General features: G+C 71.6%; 2 protein-coding genes across 2 annotated transcripts; one reads left to right on the plus strand and one right to left on the minus strand.

Annotated features, from left to right (window-relative positions):
- Window positions 1-286: 286 nt before the first annotated feature.
- Window positions 287-11,499, plus strand: TM7SF2 (transmembrane 7 superfamily member 2). The gene is made up of 12 exons (XM_064503140.1): window positions 287-430; window positions 1,523-1,633; window positions 1,766-1,821; window positions 2,473-2,680; window positions 3,542-3,596; window positions 4,475-4,636; window positions 5,877-5,980; window positions 7,577-7,696; window positions 8,709-8,862; window positions 9,882-9,962; window positions 10,204-10,326; window positions 11,238-11,499. The coding sequence occupies exons 1-12, from the start codon at window positions 287-289 to the stop codon at window positions 11,396-11,398; spliced, it is 1,479 nt and encodes a 492-aa protein (XP_064359210.1). The 3' UTR covers window positions 11,399-11,499.
- An 85-nt stretch (window positions 11,500-11,584) lies between these two features.
- On the minus strand, window positions 11,585-13,605 carry ZNHIT2 (zinc finger HIT-type containing 2). Its single transcript, XM_064503135.1, has one exon. The coding sequence runs from the start codon at window positions 13,483-13,485 to the stop codon at window positions 12,412-12,414; it is 1,074 nt and encodes a 357-aa protein (XP_064359205.1). The 5' UTR covers window positions 13,486-13,605; the 3' UTR covers window positions 11,585-12,411.
- Window positions 13,606-14,026: the final 421 nt, after the last annotated feature.

Genomic DNA, 14,026 nt, shown 5'->3' on the forward strand with positions numbered 1-14,026 from the left:
CCCCTCTGTGTCCCTTCAGCTTCATGTCCCCATGTCCTTCTGTGTCCCCCCATGTTCCTGCATGTCCCCGCGTGTCCCCGTGTCCCCCCATGTCCTCCCTGCGTCCTCCCCGTGTCCTCCCGTGCCCCCTGACCCGTGTCCCTGTGTCCCCTGCCACCCCACGTCCCCAGTCCCCCCGACGCGTGTCCCTGTGTCCCCGCGCCCCCGACGCGTGTCCCTGTGTCCCCTGCCACCCCGACGCGTGTCCCCATGTCCGTGTCCCCTGCCACCCCTGACCTGTGTCCCCATGTCCCCTGCCACCCCCGACGCGTGTCCCCGTGTCCCCCGCCACCCCCGACGCGTGTCCCCGCGCCCGCAGCAAGGGGAGCTGGAGGCCTGGGCCGCCCGCATGAACGCCCAGTTCGAGGAGGCCGAGCGCTTCGACCTCGTCGTGGAGTGACGGCGGGGGACGTCCCCGGGCGAGGACACGTCCCCGGGCGAGGACACCACCCCCGTGCGAGGACACGTCCCCGTGCGACGACGGTCCCTGTGCGAGGACACCTCTCCCCGCACGAGCACAGCTCCTCGTGCGAGGACCGTCCCCAGGTGTGCGAGGACCCCCCGGCACGTGAGGACGTGCCCTCGTGCGAGGACGCCCCTCGTGCAAGCGCTGCCCCTCGTGCGACGACCCCTCGTGCGACGACCCCTCGTGCGAGGACGCCCCTCGTGCGACGACCCCTCGTGCGACGCCTTTGTGACCCTTTATTGCCATTAAACGCTCTCTTTGCTACCTCCACGTGCAGCCGCCATGTGCGAGGCGTGTCGGGGCGCCACACGCGTGTGCGGGGGGGGTCACAACACGCGGGCGAGGCTGGCACACGGCCTCACACGCGTGTGCGGGGCAGCACGGACGCGGGTGTGAGGTGGGGGGGACTCACGTGTCCGAAGTGTGTTGGGGTCACGCGTGTCCCAGGCGTGTCGTGGTCACATGCATGTCCGAGGTGTGTCGGGTCCTTGCACACGCATGTCCGAAGCGTGTCAGGATCACACACGTGTCTGAAGCGTGTCGGGTCCTTGCACACGCGTGTCCGAAGCGTGTCAGGATCACACACGTGTCTGAAGCGTGTCGGGTCCTTGCACACGCGTGTCCGAAGCGTGTCAGGATCACACACGTGTCTGAAGCGTGTCGGGTCCTTGCACACGCGTGTCCGAAGCGTGTCAGGATCACACACGTGTCTGAAGCGTGTCGGGTCCTTGCACACGCATGTCTGAAGCGTGTCAGGATCACACACGTGTCTGAAGTGTGTCAGGTCCTTGCACACGCGTGTCCGAAGCGTGTCAGGATCACACACGTGTCTGAAGCGTGTCGGGTCCTTGCACACGCGTGTCCGAAGCGTGTCGCAGTCACACGTGTGTGACTCGGCCCTGCACGACGCGTGTCGTGGTCACACGCGTGTCCGAAGCGTGTCACCCCCCCCACGCACACACAAAACCAGGGCTCCTGTCCCTTTAAACGGGGGCGGGGCCCCGCGGCGCGCCGCAGCCAATCAGCGCGCGCCGAGGTGACCTCATCCCTCAGCCGGGCCCGCCGGGGGGCGGGGTCTGCGCAGGCCACGCCCCCGCGGGGAGGGGCTTGGGGGGAGCCGAGCGACAGGTGAAGGCGGCCGGGGGGGGGGAGGGGGGGCGCCCGGACGCCTGGGTCCCTCGGGGGGGGGGAAGGGGGAGGGGCCCGGACGCCTGGGTCCCTCCCCGCCGCGGCCCCCCCTGACCCGCGGCCCCGTCGCAGGTCGGGGCCGATGGAGCCGCGCGGAGCCGCCGAGCTCGACTTCGGGGGGGCCTGGGGTAAGGGGGGGGGGGCCGGAGGCCTGGGCCCCCCCGGGGGGGGGTGGGAGGCTCGGACGCCTGGGCACCCGGTGGGGGGGGGGAGGGGGGGCTCTCGGACGCCTGGGCCCCTGTCACCCTGCTGGGTCCCAGGGTGGGGTGGTCCCAGGGTTGGGCGGGGGGGGGGCCTCTCCAGGACGCCTGGGCCCCCTGGAGGGGGGGGTTGGGGGGGGTCCCTGCCGGACGCCTGGGCCCCCTGGGGGGCGGGTTTGGGGGGGTCCCTGCCGGACACCTGGGCCCGTGCCGGACGCCTGGCCCCCTGGGAGGGGGGGTTGGGGGGGGTCCCTGCCGGACGCCTGGGCCCGTGCCGGACACCTGGGTCCCCTGGGGGGGGTTGGGAGGGGTCCCTGCCGGACGCCTGGGCCCCTGCCAGACACCTGGGTCCCCTGGGGGGGGTTGGGAGGGGTCCCTGCCGGACGCCTGGGCCCTCCCGGACACCTGGGCCCGTGCCGGACGCCTGGGCCCCCTGGGGGGGGTTGGGAGGGGTCCCTGCCGGACGCCTGGGCCCTCCCGGACACCTGGGCCCGTGCCGGACGCCTGGGCCCCCTGGGGGGGGTTGGGGGGGTCCCTGCCGGACGCCTGGGCCCCTCCCGGACGCCTGGGCCCCCACAGGCGCCGGGGCGCTGACGCTGCTGCTGCCGCTGGCGCTGGTGCAGCTGGTGGGGACGTGCGGGGCGGCGCCGGGGACGGGGACGGGGACGGGGACGGGGTGGGGGCTGGGGTGGGGGCCCCCCCCCGCCCTGCCCTCCCCCCCGCCGTGGGCCTCGTCCTCGCCTGGGTGGCCTCGCACGGGCTGCTCTGCCTGCTGCCCCCCCGCAAGGTGACACGGGGACACGGGGGACACGGGGGGACATGGGGACAGGGGGGACACGGGGACAGGGGACACAGGGACATGGAGGACATGGGGACGGGGGACACAGGGACAGGGGGACACAGAGATGGGGGATGTGGGGACGGGGGGACATGGAGAACATGGGGACGGGGGACACAGGGACAGGGGGACACAGGGACATGAGGGACATGGGGACGGGGGACATGGGGACATGAGGGACATGGGGACGGGGACACAGGGATGGGGGAACATGACATGGGAACACAGGGATGGGGACATTGGGGACATGGGGACATTGGGGATGGGGACAGAAATGGAGACACAGGGATGGGGGGGACATCACAGAGGGACCCCACAGGGACACTGGGGACAGGACTGGGGAGATTGGGGACACTGGGGGTGACGGGACGGGGTTGGGGACACCGGGGGGATGTTGGGGACACTGGGGGGACACTGGGGGTGAAGGGACGGGGTTGGGGACACCAGGGGGGTGTTGGGGACATTGGGGGGTGATGGGACGGGGTTGGGGACGCGAGGGAGACATTGGGGATGGGGTTGGGGACACCGGGGGGATGTTGGGGACACTGGGGGGACACTGGGGGTGAAGGGACGGGGTTGGGGACACCGAGGGGACATTGGGGAGGGGGTTGGGGACATTGGGGACACAGGGGTGGTGGGACGGGGTTGGGGACACTGGGGGGATGTTGGGGACACTGGGGGGACACTGGGGGTGAAGGGACGGGGTTGGGGACACGAGGGAGACATTGGGGAGGGGGTTGGGGACATTGGGGACACCACGGGGTGGTGGGAGGGGGTTGGGGACAGCGGTGTCACCTGCCCCCCCCCCAGGTCACTGATGGCCCCGACCCGGGAGGCAGCAACGGGAACCCGCACGGCCTCAGTGGTGGGTGGGGGGGCCCGGACGCCTGGGTCCCCATGGGGGGGGAGGGGTGTCACCCGGATGCCTGGGTCCCTGGGGGGGGGGGGAGGGGTGTCACCCGGACGCCTGGGTCCCCATGGGGGGGAGGGGTGTCACCCGGACGCCTGGGTCCCTGGGGGGGGGGTCTATGGGGCACGTAGGTCCCCGGACACCTGGGTCCTGGGGGAAGGTGCCTGGGGGGGGCCTGACGCCTGGGTCCCTGGGGGGGCCGGGGGGGGGGGGGGGTGTCCCGGACGCCTGGGTCCATGGCGGGGGGGGTAATGCTGGGGGGTCTATGGGGCACGTAGGTCCCCGGACGCCTGGGCCCGTTGGGGGGGGTGCCGGGGGGGTGGTGGGTGCGTGGGGCCCCAGACAACTGGGCCCCTCGGGAGGGGGGAGGGTGCTGGGGGGGGTGGTGAGGCCCAGGACGCCTGGGCCCCTGGGGGGGGGTGTCCCGGACTCCTGGGCCCCTGGGGGGGGGGGTGCTGGGGCCCTGGACGCCTGGGCCCCTCGGGAGGGGGTGCGCGGGGCCCCGGACGCCTGGGTCCCTGGGGGGGTGTCCCGGACTCCTGGGCCCTTGGGGGGGGGGGGTGCGGCGGGGCCCCGGACGCCTGGGCCCCTCGGGGGGGTGTCCCGGACGCCTGGGCCCCTGGGGGGGGGGTGCTGGGGCCCTGGACGCCTGGGCCCCTTGGGAGGGGGTGCGCGGGGCCCCGGACGCCTGGTTCCCTGGGGGGGTGTCCTGGACTCCTGGGCCCCCGGGGGGGGGGTGTGCGGCGGGGCCCCGGACGCCTGGGCCCCTCGGGGGGGGGGGTGCTGGGGCCCCGGGCACCCAGGTGCGGGGCCCCGGCCGACGCTGTGCGCAGGGGTGGCGACGCTGGGGGGGGCCCTGGGGGGGGCCCTGGCGGGGGGGCTGCTGCCGCTGCCCCCGCTGCCACAGCTGCTGCCCCAGCTGGCGACCGCCGCCTCCGCCCTGGCCTTCGGCCTCGCCCTCCTCCTCCACCTGCGCGGCCCCCGCCGCGGCCCCGGTGAGCGGGGGGGCCGGGGGGCACCGGGGGGGCTGGGGGGGGGCCCGGGGGGTACGTGGGTGCTGTGGGGTGGCTGTGGGATATGTGGGTGCCGTGGGAAGGCTGTGGGTGCTATGGGGTGGCCGTGGGGTATGTGGGTGCTGTGGGTGCTATGGGGTGGCTGTGGGGGCTATGGGGAGGCCGTGGGGTATGTGGGTGCCGTGGGGCGGCTGTGGGTGTTATGGGGTGGCCATGGGGTTTGTGGGTGCTATGGGGTGGCCGTGGGGTACGTGGGTGCTGTGGGTGCTATGGGGTGGCCGTGGGGTATGTGGGTGCTATGGGGTGGCCGTGGGGTATGTGGGTGCTGTGGGTGCCGTGGGAAGGCTGTGGGTGCTATGGGGTGGCCATGGGGTACGTGGGTGCCGTGGGGCAATCATGGATGCTATGGGGTGGCCACGGGGTATGTGGGTGCTATGGGGCAGCCGTGGGGTATGTGGGTGCCGTGGGAAGGCTGTGGGTGCTATGGGGTACGTGGGTGCTGTGGGGCGGCCGTGGGTGCTATGGGGTGGCCATGGGGTTTGTGGGTGCTATGGGGTGTCCGTGGGGTACATGGGTGCTGTGGGTGCTATGGGGTGGCCATGGGGTACGTGGGTGCTGTGGGGCAATCATGGGTGCTATGGGGTGGCCATGGGGTATGTGGGTGCTATGGGGAGGCCGTGGGGTATGTGGGTGCCGTGGGGCAATCATGGGTGCTATGGGGTGGCTGTGGGGTACGTGGGTGCTGTGGGTGCTATGGGGTGGCCGTGGGGGCTATGGGGAGGCCATGGGGTACATAGGTGCCGTGGGGCAGCGTGGGTGCTGTGGGGCGTGGTGGGGACCCAGTGGGGGCCGTGGGGCAGTGTGGGGGTGCCGTGGGGGTACCTGTGGGTCGCGCCGTGGGTCAGCGGCGCCGTGGGTCCCGTCAGGGGGTCCCGTGTACGGGTTCTTGGTGGGCCGCGGGCCGGGTCCCCGTGGGGGCCGTGGGGGCTGTGGGGCACGGTGGGGGTGCCGTGGGGGTACCTGTGGGTCGCGCCGTGGGTCGCCGTGGGTCAGCGGCGCCGTGGGTCCCGTCAGGGGGTCCCGTGTACGGGTTCTTGGTGGGCCGCGGGCCGGGTCCCCGTGGGGGCCGTGGGGGCCGTGGGGCACGGTGGGGGTGCCGTGGGGGTACCTGTGGGTCGCGCCGTGGGTCGCCGTGGGTCAGCGGCGCCGTGGGTCCCGTCAGGGGGTCCCGTGTACGGGTTCTTCGTGGGCCGCGGGCCGGGTCCCCGCCTGGGAGCCCTGGAGCTGAGCCGCTTCTGCCGCCTGCGCCCCGGCCTGGGCGCCTGGGTAGGGCCGGGGGTAACGGGGGGGCAACGGGGGGGTAACGGGGGGGTAACGGGGGTAACAGGGTGGGGGATGAGGGTAACAGGGGTAACGGGGGGTAACAAGGCGGGGGACAGGGGTAAGAGGGGTAACGGGGGGTAACAGGGTGGCGATAATGGGGTAATGGGGCGGGGGACAGCGGTAACGGGGGGTAACAGGGCAGCGGACGGGGGTAACGGGGGGTAATTGGGCAGGGGGTGGGAGTAACGGGGGGTGACAGGGCAGGGGACGGGGTAACGGGGGTAAAAGTGGCGGAGGGGGAGTAACGGGGTGGGGAACAGGGGTAATGGGGGTAACGGGGTGGGAGATGGGGTAACGGGGGGGTAACGGGGGGGTGACTGGGTGCGGGATGGGAGTAATGGAGGGTAACGGGGTGGAGCACGGGGTAACACGGGGGTAACGAAGCAGGGGACGGGGTAATTGGGGGTAACGGGGTGGAGCACGGGGTAACACGGGGGTAACGAAGCAAGGGATGGGGTAATTGGGGGTAACGGGGTGGAGCACGGGGTAACACGGGGGTAACGAAGCAGAGGACAGGGTAATTGGGGATAACGGGGTGGGGGCACGGCACTGCTGTTGCTGTTACTCCACGTTACTCCCTGTTGCCCTGTTACTTTTCCTTTCCCTGTTACCTCATGTTGCTCCTTGTTACCCGTTACTGTTCATTACTCCACGTTACTCCCTGTTACCCCATGTTGCTCCTCGTTACCCCACGTCGCTCCTCGTTACCCCATGTTCCTCCTCGTTACCCCACGTTGCTCTTCGTTGCTGCTTGTTCCTCCCCGTCACTCTGATGCTTTCCGTTATCCCTGTGATCGTGTGTTACGGTCTGGTACCGTGTTACTCCCCGTTACTCTGCTGCTCTCTCGTGTTCCCCGTTACCCCCATGTTACGTTCTGCCTGACTATTACTTTGTGTTACTCCCTGTTACCCCCCATTACTCGGATGCTCTCCCTCATTCCTGGACGCCCCCGTTACTCCCCATTACCCTCTGTTACTCCCCGTTACCCCCCCGTTACTCCCTGTTACTCCCCATTACTTGGACGCTCTCCCTCGCTCCTGGACGCCCCCCGTTACCCCCCATTACTCCCTGTTCCCCCCCCGTTCCCCCCCGTTCCTTGGATGCTCTCCCGTGCTCCTGGACGCCCCGTTACTCCCTGTTACCCCCCTTTTACCTGGACGCTCTCCCTCACTCCTGGCCGCCCCCCGTTACTCCCCATTACCCCCCGTTAATCCCCCGTTACCCCCCCATTACTCTGATGCTCTCCCTCGCCCCGGACGCCCCCCATTACTCCCCATTACCCCCCGTTACTCCCCACTCCCCCCCGTTCCTCGGACGCTCTCCCTCGCCCCTGGACGCCCCTCGTTACTCCCCATTACCCCCCGTTACTCGCCGTTACTCCCCACTCCCCCCCGTTCCCCCCCGTTACTCGGATGCTCTCCCTCGCTCCTGGATGCCCCCCGTTACTCCCCATTACCCCCCGTTATTTGGACGCTCTCCCTCGCCCCTGGATGCCCCCCGTTACTCCCCGTTCCCCCCCCGTTCCCCCCGGGGCGCAGGCGGTGCTGGACGCGGCGCTGGTGCTGCGGGAGGCCCAGCTGCGGGGGGGCCCCTCGCTGCCGCTGGCGCTGGTGGCGGCCGGGCAGGGCCTCTACGTGCTGCAGCGCCTGCGCCACGAGGTGCCCGGACGCCGGGGCCCATGGGGGGGCGGGGGGGGCACCCGGACGCCTGGGCCCATGGAGGGGGGGGGACCCAGGCACCTGGGTCCCCAGGGGATTGGGGGGCACCTAGACACCGGGGTACCTGGGGGGGGGGGGCACCCGGACGCCTGGGCCCTTGGGGGGGTGGCACCCAGATGCCTGGGCCCATGGTGGGGGGGGGCACCCGGACGTCTGGGTCCCTGGGGGGGGGCACCTGGGTCCCCAGGGGATTGGGGGGCACCCAGACACCTGGGTCCCTGGGGAATGGGGGGGCACCCGGATGCCTGGGCCCATGGTGGGGGGGCACCCGGACGCCTGGGTCCCTGGGGGGGGGCACCCAGATGCCTGGGTCTCTGGGGGATGGGGGGGCACCAGGACGCCTGGGCCCATGGGAGTTGGGGGGCACCCATACGCCTGCACCCACTGCGGGGGGGGGGCACCCGCATGCCTGGGCCCATGGTGGGGGGGGTTCCCGGACGCCTGGGCCCATTGGGGATGGGGGGGGGGCGCCTGGACACCAGGGTCCCCATGGGATGGGGGCACCCGGACACCTGTGCCCACGGGGGGGGGGGGCACCTGGATGCCTGGGCCCATGGGGGGGGGGGCACCCGGACACCTGGGTCCCTGCGGGGGGGGGGCATCTGGATGCCTGGGTCCCTGGGGGATGGGGGGGCACCAGGACGCCTGGGCCCATGGGAGTTGGGGGGCACCCAGACGCCTGCACCCACTGCGGGGGGGGGGGCACCCGCATGCCTGGGCCCATGGTGGGGGGGGTTCCCGGACGCCTGGGCCCATTGGGGATGGGGGGGGGGGCGCCTGGACACCAGGGTCCCCATGGGATGGGGGCACCCGGACACCTGTGCCCACGGGGGGGGGGCACCTGGATGCCTGGGCCCATTGGGGGGGGGGGCACCCGGACACCTGGGTCCCTGCGGGGGGGGGGGGGCAGGGGCGTCTGTGCGTGGTCCCTCCCGGACGCCTGGGCCCGCAGGCGGAGGAGGGGCCGCCCGAGGCCTTCGGCTTCCTGGGGGCCTTCGGGGCGCTGGCCTGGCTGCCCTTCGGCGCCAGCCTCCCCGCCCAGTTCCTGCTGGCCCGGCCCCGGCGCCTGGCGCTGCCGGCCGCCGCCGCCCTCGTCCTGCTCTACGGTGCGGGCGCCGGGGGGGGGCGGGGGGGGAACGGGGAGTAACGGGGGTGGTGGGGTCGGCAACGGGGTGTTGCGGAAGGTAATGGGGTAACAGGGAGTAACGGGGAGTAACGGGGGTGGTGGGGAGGGTATCGGGGAGTAATGGGGGTGGTGGGGTGGGTAACGGGCTATTGTGGAAGGTAATGGAGTAAGGGGGAGTAACAGGGAGTAACGGGGGTGGTGGGGAGGGTAATGGGCTATCACGGAAGGTAATGTAGTAACGAGGAGTAACAGGGAGTAACAGGGGAGTAACGGGGAGTAATGGGGGTGGTGGGGTGGGTAACGGGCTATTGTGGAAGGTAATGGAGTAACGGGGGGAGTAACAGGGAGTAACGGGGGTGGTGGGGAGGGTATCAGGGAGTAATGGGGGTGGTGGGGAGGGTAATGGGGTATCGCAGAGTAACAGGGAGTAACGGGGATGGCACCGTGAGCGACGGGGTATTGGGGAGCAATGGGGAGTAACGAGGAGTAACGGGGGTGGGTGGCGGGGTGGTTAGTGGGGTAACGGGGAGTAATGGTGAGCAATGGGGGTGGTGGGGTGGGTAACAGGGAGTAACGGGGTGGCAACAGGGTATCAGAGTAATGAGGAGTAATGGGGGGGTGGGGTGGCTAATGGGGTATCGCAGAGTAACAGGGAGTAACGGGGATGGCACCGTGAGCGACGGGGTATTGGGGAGCAATGGGGAGTAACGGGGGTGGCGGGGAGGGTAACAGGGTATTGCGGAGTAACAGCAAGTAATGGGGGTGGCAGGGAGGGTGACGGGGTATTGGGGAGTAACGGGGGGGTGGGGCAGGTAATGGGGTATCAGGGAGTAACAGCACAGCAGGGAGGGTAACAGAGGGAGTAACAGGGAGTAACGTGTCAAGTAACGGGGTAACAGGGCAACACTGGGGGTACCGGGGGGTCCTGGGGGTATTATGGGGTACCAGGGAGTATTATGGGGTATTGGGGGCCCCTCACTTCCCCCTCCCCCCCCCCAGCCCTCGGCTTCGTGATCTTCCGCGGCGCCAAGGCCCAGAAGAGCCTCTTCAGCCGCGACCCCCAGGACCCCCGCGTGGCCGGTGAGCCCGGACGCCTGGGCCCCCCGGGGCTGGGGGAGGGGCGCCCGGACGCCTGGGCCCTCAGCGAGGGGGGGCACCCGGACGCCTGGGTCCCCGGAGGGAGGTGCAGGCCTCCTCGGACGCCTGGGTCCCCTCGGGGTGGGTGTGTGGGGGAGGTTCCCCCGGACGCCTGGGCCCCTGGGGGGGTGGGGGGCGCACGGGGCGGTGCCGACCCCCCCCCGGACGCCTGGGCCCCCCGCAGGGCTGCCCACGGTGCCCACGGCCACGGGCCGCCTGCTGCTGGCCGGGGGCTGGTGGGGGCTGGTGCGGCGGCCCGACGACCTGGGCGACCTGCTCATGGCCCTGGCCTGGTCCCTGCCCTGCGGTGAGTGCCCGGACGCCTGGGCCCCCCCGTCCCGCATGGCGCGACCCCCTCCCCGCGGCCCCGGACGCCTGGGCCCCCCCCGTCCTGCCTGTCGGGATCCCCTCTCCGCGGTCCCGGACGCCTGGGTGCCTCCGGCCCCCCAGTCCCGGACGCCTGGGCCCCAACACCCCAGTCCCCAACGTCTGGGTCCCCCTGGCCCCCCAGCCCCGGACGCCTGGGCCCCTCCGGCCTCCGACACGTGGGTCCCAGCCCCCCAGTCCTGGATGCCTGGGTCCCTCCAGCCCCCCAGCCCCGGACGCCTGGGCCCCTCCGGCCTCCGACACGTGGGTCCCAGTCCCCCAGTCCCAGATGCCTGGGTCCCCCTGGCCCCCAGTCCCGGACACCTGGGCCCCCTCGTCCTGCATGGTGGGGCCCCTCCCCACAGTCCCGGACGCCTGGGCCCCCTGGCCCTAGACGTCTGTGTCCTTCAGCCCCAGATACCTGGATCCTGGCCCCCCAGTCCCGGACGCCTGGGTCCCCCTGCCCCCCCAGTCCCGGACGCCTGGGTCCCCCTGGCCCCCCCAGTCCCGGACGCCTGGGTCCCTCTGGCCCCCCAGTCCTGGACGCCTGGGTCCCCCAGCCCCCCCCAGTCCCGGACGCCTGGGCCCTTCAGGCCCCCAACATGTGGGTCCCAGCCCCCCAGTCCCAGCCCCCCAAGTCCCCCCAGTCCCGGACGCCTGGGCCCCTCCGGCCTCCGACACGTGGGTCCCGGCCCCCCAGTCCCAGACACCTGGGTCCCTCTAGCCCCCAACATGAGAGTCTCAGCCCCCCAGTCCCGGCCCCCCGGGTCCCCCTGGCCCCCCAGTGCCAGCCCCCCGAGTCCCCCCGGCCCCGGACGCCTGGGCCCCGGCGCTGAGGGCGGCTGCCCGCAGGCCTGAGCCACCCGGTGCCCTACGCGCCGCTGGCGGCGGGGGCGGCGCTGCTGGGGCTGCGGGCGGCGGGGGACGAGCGCCGCTGCCGCCGCCGCTTCGGCCTGGCCTGGGAGCAGTACTGCCGCCGCGTGCCCTACCGCCTCGTGCCCTACGTCTACTGAGGGGCCCCGGCGTCCGGGAGGGGCCCCGGCATCCTGGGACGCCCTCCTCCCCTCCGAATAAACCCGCCGGGGATGAGAGCGGCGGCGACCGCCTGCGCGTACCTGCCTGCTCTGAGCTCGCGTCGCCGCTCGCTCCTATCCGCGCGCCGGGGCTCGTTAGCGCTGCTCATTAGCGCTGTTCGTTAGTGCTGCTCGTTAGCGGCCTGGCCCACTGGGGTTTATTTAGCCAGGGTCCCCCCACCCGCCCTGCATGCAGCCCAGCATTAGCTCTGTTCATCGGGGAGCTCTTCGTTAGCCCCGTTCCCTAACGAGCGGGTCCTTCCCTCAGGGGCGTCTTTCGGATGTTCGTTAGGCCGGTTCATTAACGAGCGGCTCCTTCCTCAAGGAAATGCTTTTGGGGGGCTCGTTAGCCCCGGTCCTTAATGAGCAGCTCCTCGCCCAGTGGTGATTTGGGGGGGCTCGTTAGGCCATTTCCTTAATGAGCAACTCCTCACCCAGTGGTGATTTGGGGGGCTCGTTAGCCCCGGTCCTTAATGAGCAACTCCTCACCCAGTGGTGATTTGGGGGGGGCTCGTTAGGCCATTTCCTTAATGAGCAGATCCTCCCCCACTGTCATTTTTGGGGGCTCGTCAGCCCTTTTCCTTAATGAGCGGCTCCTTCCCCAGCAGCATTTTGGGGGCTCGTTAGCCCAGTTCCTTGACGAGCAGCTCCTTCCCCAGTGTCATTTTTGGGGCTCATTAACCCAATTCCTTAATGAGCAGCTCCTCGCCTGGTGGTGGTTTGGGGGGCTCGTTAGCCCAATTCCTTAATGAGCGGCTCCTTGCCTGGTGGTGGTTTGGGGGGCTCGTTAGCCCAATTCCTTAATGAGTGGGTTCTTCTGCAGTGTCATTTTGGAGCTCTTTAGTCCAATTCCTCGATGAGTGGCACCTCTTTCCAGCGCTCGTTAGCCCGACTCCCTGACAAGGGGCCCTTCCGGGCGCTCGTTAGCCCGGCTCCTTGACGAGGGCCGCTCGTTAGTCCAGCTCCTCGACGAGGGGCTTCCTCTCGGGGGGCCGCTTGCCGCCCCAGACGCTCTCCAGGCGCCGGCTGCCAGCGCTCACCTCGCCCAGCGCCCGCCGGTGCCGCTCGGCTTCGGCCTCGGCCTCGGCCGCCAGCAGCCGCAGGACGCCGGGGTTCTCGCGGCTCCAGGCCGCCAGGAACTCGCACTTCTTCCCGGCGCCGCGGAACCGCCGCCGCTCCTCCGGCGGCAGCAGCTTCGCCGCCCGGCGCAGCAGCCCGGCGAGGTGGCCCAGCGCCGCCGCCGCCGCCCGCTCGCCCCGCAGCAGCTGCGCCGCCGCCCGCGCCGGCCCCGCGGCGCCCAGCGGACACTGCGGGTAGCCGCGGGCGGCCACGGCGGCCAGCGCGGCCTGCAAGGCCTCGGCGGTGGAGGCGAAGACCTGCCGGGCGCCCAGGGCGCCGGAGACGTCGAGGGCGGCGGCGGGCAGCTCGGGCAGCAGCGCCTCGTCGCCGTTGTGCAGCGCCAGGGCGAAGGCGTAGCCACACAGCGCGTTGGGCACCTGGAAGCGCAGCAGCGGCGATGGCGGCTGGCGGCGCAGCGAGAGCAGCGGGGGCACGGCGGCGGGCGGCGCGGGGCCTTCGTCCTCCTCCTCCTCCTCTCCTCCTTCTCCCGGGGGCTCCCCCACCTCCTCCACCAGCCGCTCCGGGCGGCTCCGCCGCCACCACCACGGTCTCCAAGGCGGCACCAAGGCGGCCACGTCGCCCGTCTCCACCAGGCGCTGGAAAGCGGCCTGCTCCTGCGGGCTGAGGCGCTCCCAGAGGCCGCGGCCTAGCGGCGCCTCCTCATCCTCGGCCTCGCGTAGCTGCTGCAGCCGCCTCAGCGCCGCCTCCAGCCGGGCCCGGCCCGGAGGGGGGCCGCCGCGCTCGGCCTCCAGCGCCTCCAGCACCTGCTGCCGGTAGAAGGCCTCGGCGCAGCCGCCGTGGCCCCGGTAGCAGGGCAGGGAGCAGAGGCGGCGGTTGCAGCGCGGGCAGGTGTAAGGTGCCGCCGCGGCGCCGCACAGGTCGCACGGCTCCTCCGCCGCCGCCGCCATCTTAGGCGCCGCCGTCTCCCTCACGGCGCTCGGCTCCTTCCGGCCGCGTTCGGCTCCTTCCGGTCGCGCTTCGGCGCCTCTCGGGGACGTTCGGCTCTTTCCGTCACCCCTCGAGGCCGCTCGGCTCGCTCCGCCCCCCTCTCGGGAGGGTTCGGCTCTTTCCGTCGCCCCTCGAGGCCGCTCGGCTCCTTCCGCCCCCGCTCGGAAGGGCTCGTGCAGCTTCGGCTCTTTCCGTTGCCCCCCGCGCCCCGCCCTTCGGCGACGCTCGGGAACCTTCGGCACTTCCCGCCCCACCCCCACCCCACTCGGCTCTTTCCGCCGCCGCTCGGCTCTTTCCGCCGTCCTCCATGCGCAGCCTCCTCCACACACATGTGCAAACCGCAGCACCACCCTCCCCCCCTTAATTAGCGCTAATTAACACCCCCACGAGCCCCTCGGCCCCTTGGGGACCCCCATGCTGTCCCCCACTCACTCTGGCAGCCATCAATCCCCCCCCAACCCATTAATCCCCCCTCCCGGGGTGGAGGCAGAGCCAGGTTTA

Source organism: Dromaius novaehollandiae, chromosome 35, assembly GCF_036370855.1.
Source record: "Dromaius novaehollandiae isolate bDroNov1 chromosome 35, bDroNov1.hap1, whole genome shotgun sequence".
NCBI classification, from domain to species: domain Eukaryota; kingdom Metazoa; phylum Chordata; class Aves; order Casuariiformes; family Dromaiidae; genus Dromaius; species Dromaius novaehollandiae.

Excerpts from the sequence above, each read along its gene's own strand:
- ZNHIT2 (XM_064503135.1), bottom strand. The coding sequence starts at position 13,485 with ATGGCGGCGGCGGCGGAGGAGCCGTGCGACCTGTGCGGCGCCGCGGCG.
- TM7SF2 (XM_064503140.1), top strand. The coding sequence starts at position 287 with ATGTCCCCTGCCACCCCCGACGCGTGTCCCCGTGTCCCCCGCCACCCC. Across the intron at positions 3,597-4,474 it reads GAACCCGCACGGCCTCAGTG|GGGTGGCGACGCTGGGGGGG; the intron begins GTGGGTGGGGGG and ends CGCTGTGCGCAG. Across the intron at positions 10,327-11,237 it reads GGCCTGGTCCCTGCCCTGCG|GCCTGAGCCACCCGGTGCCC; the intron begins GTGAGTGCCCGG and ends GGCTGCCCGCAG.